The 11,729-nt window shown below is 32.7% G+C and overlaps 2 protein-coding genes and 1 pseudogene across 3 annotated transcripts in view; all 3 read left to right on the top strand.

Annotated features, from left to right (window-relative positions):
• The window catches only part of LOC106311093 (putative F-box/LRR-repeat/kelch-repeat protein At1g11620), a 2,470-nt gene extending 1,068 nt beyond the window's left edge, over nucleotides 1–1,402 (top strand). Inside the window, exon 2 of the mRNA XM_013748328.1 lies at nucleotides 642–1,402. Coding sequence (XP_013603782.1) covers nucleotides 642–1,402 — 761 coding nt within the window. The remainder of the gene's footprint in view (nucleotides 1–641) is intronic.
• A 2,672-nt stretch (nucleotides 1,403–4,074) lies between these two features.
• LOC106309070 lies at nucleotides 4,075–5,740 on the top strand (annotated as a pseudogene).
• Nucleotides 5,741–7,377: 1,637 nt separating this feature from the next.
• Nucleotides 7,378–10,637, top strand: LOC106309499 (putative F-box/LRR-repeat/kelch-repeat protein At1g11620). Of its 2 annotated transcripts, XM_013746536.1 has the most exons (5): nucleotides 7,378–7,446; nucleotides 8,354–9,268; nucleotides 9,304–9,974; nucleotides 10,174–10,409; nucleotides 10,490–10,637. In XM_013746536.1, exons 2-3 carry the CDS (start codon nucleotides 8,365–8,367, stop codon nucleotides 9,552–9,554), a joined length of 1,155 nt encoding a protein of 384 aa, XP_013601990.1. In that variant the 5' UTR covers nucleotides 7,378–7,446; nucleotides 8,354–8,364; the 3' UTR covers nucleotides 9,555–9,974; nucleotides 10,174–10,409; nucleotides 10,490–10,637. The 2 variants fall into 2 exon arrangements, with proteins under 2 accessions (XP_013601990.1, XP_013601988.1); XM_013746534.1 differs by lacking the exon at nucleotides 10,174–10,409 and having other exon boundaries at nucleotides 8,354–9,974.
• The last annotated feature ends 1,092 nt before the right edge of the window (nucleotides 10,638–11,729 follow it).

The following is an 11,729-nucleotide window of genomic DNA, read 5'->3' as shown; positions in this document are numbered from 1 at the left end:
AAGCTAAAATATGAATCTAAAACTTATAAAAATCATGAGATATCAATCTGTACCGTCAAATTTCCCGATACTGTGCGCCGAACCGTCTTCTCCTCCCATCGTTTCTGGAACCACCGTGTATTAGAACACCTACGTCGACAAACCGATGTTACCGACAAAATTCACTATTTACGAATTACTGTTCATGTGAATAGTAACCCCGCAAAAAATTTGACCGATCACCGTAACTCAGGCTCTGATACCAGTTGTTAGGAAATACGCGGTCAAAATTTGCGGAAAAACCAGAATTTATGGGAGCTGGAAAGAAGCACACACACAAAATTGTTAACGGAGTTCGGCCAATGTTGCCTAAGTCTCCGGACCTGCTACAGATCTTTTATTATCAACCAGAGAAATTTTACAAGCTCACAACTCACACCCCGATCCCAAATACACTCACAACTTTTTTTTCTCTTCTCTTCTCTCGTTCTCTCTCTGTTTTCTTGTTTTGGGATGATTTTCCTCTTCATCTTACGTTGGGTATTTATAGAAGAAGCTTGGAGAGCAGGTGGACGTAATTGTTGACAAACACCTCTTTCACCGTCCAACTTCACCGTCCATCACCGGCCAACACAAAAAACGTGTTCTTTGACTTACAACAGCCTGGATCAAATGCGGTAGTGACTTTCACCAACGAGATGATGCTTACAGCCTTGGATACCTCAGCCACTGTGATTACAGGATCTTAAGGTTTCGTTGTGCTAGTAATTCCAGAAATAGACCTTCAAGGGTCGAGGTCTGTGAAGTTGCATCCAAGACATGGAAGGTTATAGATAGCATCAGTTTTGATTGGTTCCTTAGTGTGCCGTTGTCGATCCTCTCTCTGAGAGGAACTTCTTATTGTATAGGTCTTCGAGAAGATCATAGAGCTTTTGTACAAAGCTATGATTTTTACAAAGAAAGGTTTCAGCCCATAGATGACTTGCCATTCAGCTATGATGAGATGAATCCTATTGCACTAGAGATTTATAAAGGAGATAGGCTTTCGGTGTTGGAGCAATGTCACAAAACAAGGAAGATATGCATATGGGTGAAGCATTGGCTCATGCTTACTTCTTGGACCAAATTGGTGGTCGTGGACATACCAGAGTTTCCGCTTATATATCCACGTCTTACCCTCATTTCTACAAATTATTATTTCGACAAAAATAATAGGCTTGTTATAACTTGTAATGATACTGACATGAAGGGTCTATCTATTATCAGAGTCATCAACGACAAGGAATTCCAAGTAATTAAAGCTAATGAAGGGGAATGTCGTTTCCCTTTTTTATGCAGCTACGTTCCTAGCGTAGTTAGGATTCCAGGGTTTTCTAAGCAAGACACAAGTCGGATTCGCTGGAGAAAATGTAGATTCAACTAGATCTATTGTCTATAAATATATGTGAATAAGAAGTGTATGTCAATTAATACAACTAAGAAAAGTTTTAGCATAAATGTTTCTGAGTTTTTTTCATAAGAAAAACAGATACTAAGGAATATAAAATCTGAAATCCCAAACACTTAGGAAAAGAAAACACCTAAAAACCACTGACATTCAACTAGACCTGCCAAATTTTTGGATCCGAAATTCAAAATTGGAACCGATCCAAAATTTAAAATGCCCCACAGAATCCGATCCAACATAGATAGTTGAATGGTACATGGAGTTCTTTATCCAAAGAAATGGATACGAATCTAAACCCGAATCGAACCCAAAATTACGGATATCCAAAAATATTCGATATATCCTCTATATATTAATCATGGATCATTACAACATGTTTCGTAGCCACGTGTCAACTAGGATGATTTTTAGATACCTTATAACAGTAAGTTGGTTCATACAAATATATATTATATTTTTTATTAAACTAATTATCAAATAGATTAGTAGTGTACAAAAGAATATTTTTAATTCTTTCCTTAAATAAAAACCACGAAATTGTCTAATATGGTTAACATATATATGACATTAATGATTATGAATAATACATATTTGATATCAATTTTTGTATCCTCTCTCTTTCTTTGTTTAATTTTATATTATTAAAAAAATAAACAATCACATTAAGTATATAATGTTTAATTTATATTTTGTATATATGTTATATTTTGAATTTTTTAAAATGACTCTAAATTCCTAAAAATAGTAAAAGCCTCACATTGAAAATTTTGTGATCAATGGTTTAGCTATTTTTTGTTCAAAAAAAGATACAAATGATCATAAATCATATGAATACAAAGTCTCATTAATTGATATTCATATTATATATATGTATTAATATCATTTTAATTAAATAATATACTATATAAAAATATATAAATATGTCATGCATTGAAAAATTATTGAGATGTTAATATTTTAATTTTGAAATTTGTATTGATAAATCTTACTTAAAAGTTTTGTGATTAACGGTTCAAATTTTTGCTACAACAAATATACAAATGTTAATAAAATCATATGAGTAGGAAGTGTCAATAATAAATGCTTATATTAAAATATACTATATATATATATATATATATGTCAATATCACCAAAGTTTAATTATATATCATATAAAGTAAATACAATGATTGTTTTGATTTATTTACCAAAAACATGATTGTAAATAAACAAAAAATATTGGTTTTGATTTATGTGCTTACTATAATGTATGTTATTTTTAATAAACCTCAAAAGTGTAGGTTAAGTAATTTGTTTTGATGTTCTAGAATTATATGATTTGTAGACCGAACTGGTGAATGTATACTAGACAAACATTTATATTTCGAGTCTGCACTTATATTCTATAACAGCTTGATATATTAGATTATTTAAACACTAAACTGTGAATTAGAGTTTGCCAGTGATTTTCTTCAAAAAATTGATTCTTAGATATGTATTTGGAGTGGAATTAATATTTGCTGATGTCCATCTTTTTAAATTGACACTTATGTAATTCACCAAATTTACAGAAGAAGTTAAAAATGAAACAAAACTCATATAAGTGAAACAAAAACTAGAACGAAAGCACAATTTTATAGAATTTGAAAATGAAATCACTTATGGAGATTCAATAGTAAACAAATCGAGAGCAGAAAACCTAATCTTTTTCGTCATTTTACAATCAATGTTGTCTATCTAGTTTTTGTGATTTGTTTAAATTTTCTTTTGTACATATGAAGTCTTAAAAATAATTAAAATGATATGTCATATATTAACTTTAAAAAACGATGATACATTTAAGAGACCAACATTTGTATTCGTCATTTTACAATCGATAAAGATTGTAGTATTGCAAAATGTTAAAATCATTTAATGAACAAAAATTAATATCATCTAGTATATATATATATATTATTAAAACTGAAGTACACATTGAAATTGTTTGGAAATATTGATATCAGTATAAATGATAATTGTTTGAAAACATGGATAGCAATATAAAAAACAAGTATAATGTCTTTTTGGTAATTTTATTAATATAATTATATTAATTATCTTTCCATATTTCACTTAGTTTAACAATTTCATTAATTATATTACCTTATCAATACATCACATCATTAATTATATTATCATAATAATAATAGTACATATTTTTATTTATTAGTTAATCAACATTAACTTTTTGCCAGTTATAAAACAAAAAAATGTAAATAACTGGTTTTTACATATGGTTAAACGTTCTGTTTAGTTTATTTTACTAAAAAATTGTTTTTATTTTAGTTTCAGTCGCTGGAAAATTACGTAGCAAAAACCAAAAATTCAAAGACATGTTTTTGTGAATAAAATAATAACTTAAATCATTATAATAAAAATGTATTACATTTATAATCACTTAACTTTTCACTCTATATAATTATTTTACTAAATAAAAAATCTTTATATTTCAATTAATTTAGCTAAACACGAGTTTTTTTTATTAGTTTATAAAATCAGGTAGACATGAACATTGGCTATCCATTAAGGTACGGACTGTTCCTTTCGGTTATCGTTTTTTGTTTTGTTTTGTAATTAGGTCTCCCTTGAATATTATAAATTTATGTGTGGGTTTTGAGTTGAGTCATTATGGGTCTAGATGAGTTCGGTTCTGATATATAGGAACCTAAAAATCTCTAAATAACAAATGTATTTGAAACGAGTTCGGATATTTGTACAAAAAATAACTATATTACCCGATTCGGTCAATGTCTTTTGAATACAATTAGGTATATTAGTACGACACATCATATATAACACTAATTATGCAAAAAAAAAAATCAATGTATAAAAATGTAAGAACCAATATACACGCGGATGCGTGGATCAATCTCTAGTTATAGTTATACTACTACTTATAATAATTTAAACATTAAAATTATAACTATAAAATTGGGAAAAACTTCATTTAAATCCCCAGCTTATAAGAAAATCCCCAACTTTAAGCTAAATAAGTTTCAAACTTTCAAAATTTTCTCAAATTAATCATAAACTTATGTTGACTCGGCCATTTTAAACATCCCAAAGTTAACTCATTTTAAACATCCCAAAGTCAACTGTTAATTTTTCTTAAACTTCCGTTAATTGTCATTAAAAAAACATACTTGTGGTCTTTTCTTCTTCTTATTTGGCTTATATAGAAATAAGGGTTTTTTTTAGCTTATTTTGGTAAGTTGGGGATTTAAAAAGCGTTTTTCCCCTATAAACTTTGAATATTATTGCGACTTTCTGTTGTTGGCTCATGGAAAACCAGCTTTTGGAAAACCAGCTTTTGGTTTACTGAAGGAAACAACGAATTGGATTAAATGCGGTAGCGACCTTCACCAACTTGATAATGCTTACAGCCTTGGATAGATAGGCCATTGTGATTACAGGATCTTAAGATAATTCCAAAAATAGACCTTCAAGTATCGAGGTCTGTTAAGTTGCATCTAAGACATAGGCAGTGGCGGAGGCAGCATGTTGGCACATGGGTCAGTTGACCCATGTGAATTTTTGATTTTAAATTACATATCTCTTTGAAAAACTTAGAAAATCATGTAAAAATTAGTTAATTGACCCATATTAATGTATATTGATTGTGAACTGACCCTCCTAAAATCTTCTCTTGGCTCTGCCACTGGACATAGGTCAGTGAAGTTGCATCTGCGACATGGAAGGTTATAGATAAGATGAGTTTTGGTTGGTTTCTTAGTGTGCCATTGTCAATCATCTCTTTGAGAGGAACTCCTTATTGTATGTGTTCGTGAAGATCATACAGCTTCCATACAAAGCTATGATTTTTCCAAAGAAAGGTTTCAACCCACAGATGACCCGCCATTCAGCTATGATGAGTTGAATCCTATGGCACTAGAGATTTTAAAAGGCGGTGTTGGAGCAATGTCACAAAACAAGGGAGATATGCATATGGGTGAAGCATTGCTCGTGCTTACTTCTTGGACCAATTTGGTGGTCGTGGACATACCAGAGTTTCCGCTGTTATGTGCACCTCCCAGCCTCCTTTCAACAATTTTTTTTCAACAAAAACAATAGGATCGCTATAACTTGTAATGATATTGGCATGAAGGGACTATGTATTATCAGAGTGACGACAGATTTGCCAGCAATTAAAGCTGATGAAGGGAATTAATGTGGTTATCCTTTTCAATGCAACTAGGTTCCTAGCTTAGTTAGGCTTCAAGGGTTTTCTAAGCAAGACGGATTCAACAAGTTAGTGTGTTCCCTTTTTCTTATACCCACCTGCATCCATCCGTAGTTGAAATATATCAATCCGCAACCACTCTGCATTAAATATTTTGAAATATATTGACCTACGCCTAGCCTGCGCATTCGGGTTATCGGATCCGTGTCGGTTCTCGTCGAGTTCAAGTCTTTGGAGTGTAGTAAATTTGGACCCGATAGGTACTTTTAGTTTTTTATGGTTTGGTTCCGCTTTGGGTGCTAATTTGAAAACCTGTTACAAACATATTTTTTTGGTACATTATGGGGTCTGGATTGGTTTGGGTATATTGGACCCTAAAAGAATATGAAATATTCCAACTGGATTTGAAGAAGACTCAAAAAATTACCTGAAACCCAAAAAAAGTATTGGAAAACAAGAAAATATTTGAAAATATTTAAATACTCCGAAAATATCTAAAATTTTGACCCAAAATCTAACCTGGAAACTTGAAAGGTACCCAAAAGTTTACCTGAATACCTAAATTATATTTTCGAAAAATCTAAAATTTTACCCAAACCCAAAACTATAACCGAATACCTGAGCCAAAAACTTAAAAAGTATCAATAGTACTAAAAATAAAGCAAAATTCACAAATATACCTAATATATGCAATATTTTTTTTTTGAAATTTTGAGTACCGGATCGGGTCTCAAGTAGGATCTAGACCGAACATGTACCCGCGAGTCTTGAACAAAAATATTCAATAGGTTAATTTGCTTTACCTGAATCTGATCGAAACCTGTTTTTCGGGTCCGTTTTCAAATCGGATTTTTGGGTCCGGGTAAAATGTCCAAGCCTACTCTAAATCTATCGGGAGGTAGATTTGAAGGAGCGAGTCCTGCTGGTGATATGTGTGCTCGACTGAATTAATATATGTGTATTCGATTGTAAGAATTATAAAATTGGATTAGACTTTTATTAACTCATCATTACTATTAATAAAATATAATTTATTAACTCATCATTACTGTTATACAAACTAATAAATTTACATGAAATACACAAGACATGGAGCTACATCGCAGTATCTAGACAACCAAGGTCGTGCTTATCACACAAAATTGGAGGCATTGGCCTGAGACTCCTTCTCACAATATAAATTTTAGGACCCTACATCTATAGATTAACACATAACCACAATGAAAATATAATAATCCAAAATACTTATCTATATTATGAACATTTAGTGCTTTATATTCTTGTTTTAGTATTGGTGGGAGCTTCATTATTTACGCTTCTAACCTATTTCCAATAAAACTTTATATAGTTAAATATTTATCCTCATAAACAGTCAGAAATAAAGCATTTGTTGAATAATAAGAACCAAAATTTATGTTCTAGCTTCTATAAAGGTTGTTACAATGTTATTTAACTAATATACTATTATTTAGAATAAATGAAAATCCACATTTTTATGTTTCAAAAAAAAAGAAAAAAATCCACATATTTGCCTCAGGCCTCCGTACCCTACTTACGGCACTGTTGATAACACTATTTGCCTTATGTAACTGACTGCCGGTTGGAAGTACGAAGTCCAAAATATACGTCACTATTTCACCTTGGTCTCCTGTAATAAATTCAACTTTTTGATGGGCCGTGAGCGTTGGGCCCAATAAGCATTTATTTTTCAGATAAATTTTCTGAAAACCCTAATGTTCTGATCCTCAATGCTGAAAATAACGATAGAAGAAAGAGAGAGGGGCATCTGATCTGATTTGAGGGCTTGCCACATCGACTAGGTTGGTTCACAAAATCTGTTTTTTTTTTTCTAAGAAAAAGGAGTTTCTTATGTTTACAGCTTGTGTTTAGTTTTTAACCTTTTGGATTTGGGTTTATTGGTTTGCATCAACTTCAAGTTTCTTAAAGACTTTGAATTGTACTTTGTCTAGTAGGTTGGTCTTCTAAGTATAAGTTTTGGATCTTTGACATGCGAAACAAATATGTACGGAGAAATTTTGAAACAATTTGAAAAAGAGATATGATTGAAGTTTTTTTTTTTTGATCAAAAGATACGTTTTAAGTTTCATAAGAAAGTAAAATTACCTGTAAATATGTTATTATTAACTTTTTAAAAAAAAACTTTCGGAAGAAAGGAAAATAAAATTTCTAAGTTTTAAAAAATTGGAAATCTATTTACCAAAAAAGGTGAAATTCTGACAGTGACGCACTTTGGTAAAAGTAGATATTGTGACGTGCAGTTGTAACTCTCTGGTAAAAAATAGATATTTTGAATTTTACAAATTGTCAGTAATTATATTTATCCAATTTTTCTAGTTTGTTTGTTGTTTCCAATTACACATTCTCAGGAACTCGTTTTTCGTTTAGCTACTTTTTGAGATTTAGATTATAGTATTATTATCTCTAAAGTTATAGTATTACTTTCGTTGCTAAAAAGGAACATTATAAACACATTATCTCTAAAGCAGCAGGCTTTTGTGTTGACAATAAAGAATAGGAATTTTCTCAAAAAAAAAGAAAACAGATAGAGAATAGGAAACTATCGATAACTTAAATATAGAAACTTTATTTATCCAAGTTTCGTATTATTTTTTAGATTTCCAATTTCTAGTATATCGTCATCTATCTTATATATATGTATGTTACGGTTATAAAACATTGTTAGCATCTTACCTCTTTGTTGACCAGGTTCCACGACAATGGCACTGAATCTACCATATCATTTGGAAGAGGAAATTCTCGCCAGAGTTCCATGGAAATATCTTGCAACGTTGAGATGTGTATGTAAGCTTTGGAATAGTCTTATTTTGGAGGAGAATTTCAACAAGAAGAACTTGTCGTTTCACATGCACAGCTATAGCGGTGAACATCGGTTTATACTCACAGACCGTGGTCCTAAGATTTCTGCCGTGGGCATTGAGGAGCAGCAAAACAACGTGGACGATCCTCCGTCTTTGATCGTCCAAGACTTCACCCTTACAAAAGCCCGACCATGCGTGGCAATTATGTTGTACAGGGCTGTTCATTGCGATGGTCTGTTGTTGTGTGTCATGGAAAACCAGCTTCTAGTTTGGAACCCCTTACTGAAGGAAACGACTTGGATCAAATGCGGTAGTGACTTTCACCAACGAGATGATGCTTACAGCCTTGGATACCTCAGCCACTGTGATTACAGGATCTTAAGGTTTCGGTGTGCTAGTAATTCGAGAAATAGACCTTCAAGGGTCGAGGTCTGTGAAGTTGCATCTAAGACATGGAAGGTTATAGATAGCATCAGTTTTGATTGGTTCCTTAGTGAGCCATTGTCGATCCTGTCTCTGAGAGGAACTCCTTATTGTATTGGTCTTCGAGAAAACCATACAGCTTTCGTACAAAGCTATGACTTTTACAAAGAGAGTTTTCAGCCCATAGATGACCTGCCATTAAGCTATGATGAGATGAACCCTATTGCACTAGAGATTTATAAAGGAGATAGGCTTTCAGTGTTGGAGCAATGTCACAAAACATGGAAGATATGCATATGGGTGAAGCATTGGCTCATGCTTACTTCTTGGACCAAATTATTGGTCGTGGACATACCAGAGTTTCCGCTGTTATATCAACATATGGGCGAAGCATTGGCTCATGCTTACTTCTTGGACCAAATTATTCTACTAATTATTATTTCGACAAAAACGATAGACTCGTCATAACTTGTAAACACATTGGCATGAAGGGACTGTCTATTATCAGAGTCGTCAACGACAAGGATTTCCAAGTAATTAAAGCTAATGTATCGGAAATTCGTTTCCCTTTTTTATGCAGCTACGTTCCAAGCTTGGTTAGGCTTTCAGGGTTTTGGAAGCAAGACAACAGTCGGATTCGTTGGAGAAAACGTAGATTCAGCTAGTTTGTGTTTAAGTATATATATTATATAATATAATATATATTTGTTCTTTTTTGAAAGAGCGTTGAATTTATTCAATCAAAAAAATACCTTTTACAAACTAATGCAGTTTTCATAATATTGTTTGTTTGTTAAATGATTTTAACATTTTGCAACACTATAATCTTTATCGTGACGAATACAAATGTTAGTCTCTTAAACAGAGATGACAATTGTAAACCTGGACTGCGGGCGATATAAACAGGCCGGGCCAAATGCGGGTTGGGCATGCGGGACATCCATGAGACCGCAACAGAGCTTCACTTTTGTCTCTTTCACCACCGGAGCTTCTGGCGCTTCTATTCTCTTCGGTTTCCTCCATGCTCTGCTCTGTGTCTTCTCCGCTAAAGTTCTCGCCGCTTCCTTCTCCTTCTGGATAGGCAGGTTTGAATCTCTCACAACGTTCCTTTTATCGATTTATCTGCTATGTGTTGATAATTGTACGAGATTGATTTGTTGGCTACGAATTGTGTTTAAGAAACGAATTGATCTCGATTCAGATTCTTCTCTGTTTCATAGAAACTCTATGATTTGTTGCTATAAAACCACTTTCTCCTTAGTTTCTGTTGTCGTTTTTGTGAAGTTTAAGCTTTAGATTGTGTCCGGTGGTATCTCTTTGTTTTCGATCTGCGGCAGAGGCTGAACCGACAACAAAGTTGAGCATGCATGTACACAAAGACTTGTTCAAGGTCGTTTAGGGGTTACTATTGAGAAAGAAGATGAAATGCAGATGTGCCTTTCTTTATTCAACATTATATTTACGTTGGTGTCGGCATATGTAGATGTGCCTTTATTACTAGCACTTTACAAAACAGAAACGTAAAGACTGACTCTGATTATTGGTGGATGCTTGCTAATTTCTTTATTTATAAACTCATCTTTACACTTTTATTATGCAGGCTATTCGACATGAAGCCTTCACAAACACGGAGAGTGAGAAAGAATTTGTACAGATAGATCCCAATGACCTGTATCCAGAGCAGTGGCTTGAGCTGTAGCATGAGTCATATTGTATTGTTCTTGTATAATGATATGTTTGTTGATGTTCTTGTTTTGACCAGTAGAAAATATTTTTTTTAAATTAAAAATTAATTGACCAATAAGAAATTATTGTTAGATATTAAAAATCACAGTAAAATTTAAATAAAAAAACCCTAACCATCAGACTTAAACGTTTACAGGTGGTAACATTTCTTGTGCGGTTACAGGTTTAATGACAGTAGAGATTGCTTGATCGATCTGAGAAGGGATTGGTTTGATTTCAGTGCCAAGTTCTTGCTCAGTCTGATACATTTTGAAACGGTCCTCATATGTTACCAAAAAACAACGTGTGCATGCCATAACAAAGACTAGACATCAAACCGTACTGACTGGTCTTGTTCTCTTCGTCATCAAAGTACCATAACAAAGTATAATAGACCCCAAAATACCACCAAAACGTGTGCATACCATAACAAAGACTAGGTCGCACGTTTCGGCCAATTTGCAAAGGCCAACATATATTGCGGGGCGGGTTTGGGCAGCCATTTCAGAGACAGCAGCCCGTGCGGGCCTGACCCGCCGTGACCCGCTTGAAAACGAACGGGATGTGACAGATCAACCTGTTTGACATCTCTACTCTTAAATGTATCATCGTTGTTGAAGAGTTAACATATTACAGCTCATTTTAATTATTTTTAAGATTTCATGTGCACACAAAAAATTTACGTTTTCCGGCTAACATAAATTATCAAACCAGATAGGCAACATCGATTGTAAAATGACGAAAGAGAATTTAGTTTTCTCCTCTTGATTTGTTTACTATTGACTCTCTATAAGTGATTTCATTTTCTATCTCTATAAAATTATATTTTCGTTCTCGTTTCTATTTTACTCATATAAGTTTTGTTTCTTTTCTTAACTTCTTTTGTGAATTACATAAGTGTCAATTTAAAATTATGGACATTTGTAAAAATTAGTTTTACTCCAGATAAATATCTAAGAATCAAAATTTTGAAGAAATTCAACAGCAAACTCTATTCACAGGTAACTGTTAAAATCTAATATATTAAGTTGTTATATAATATAAGTGCATACTCAAAATATAAATGTCTGTTTAGTATATATTCACCAGTTTGGTCTAAAAATCATCTAATTTTA

Source organism: Brassica oleracea, chromosome C8 (assembly GCF_000695525.1).
Source record: "Brassica oleracea var. oleracea cultivar TO1000 chromosome C8, BOL, whole genome shotgun sequence".
Classification (NCBI taxonomy): domain Eukaryota; kingdom Viridiplantae; phylum Streptophyta; class Magnoliopsida; order Brassicales; family Brassicaceae; genus Brassica; species Brassica oleracea.
Note: the sequence above shows the minus strand (reverse complement) of the source record. Positions and strands in the feature narration are given on the sequence as shown.

Bases quoted from the DNA above. Each gene is read 5' to 3' on its own strand.
- LOC106309499 (XM_013746536.1), top strand. From the start codon at position 8,365: ATGGCACTGAATCTACCATATCATTTGGAAGAGGAAATTCTCGCCAGA. The intron at 9,269-9,303 runs ATATGGGCGAAG...GCTTACTTCTTG, and splicing joins GTTTCCGCTGTTATATCAAC to GACCAAATTATTCTACTAAT.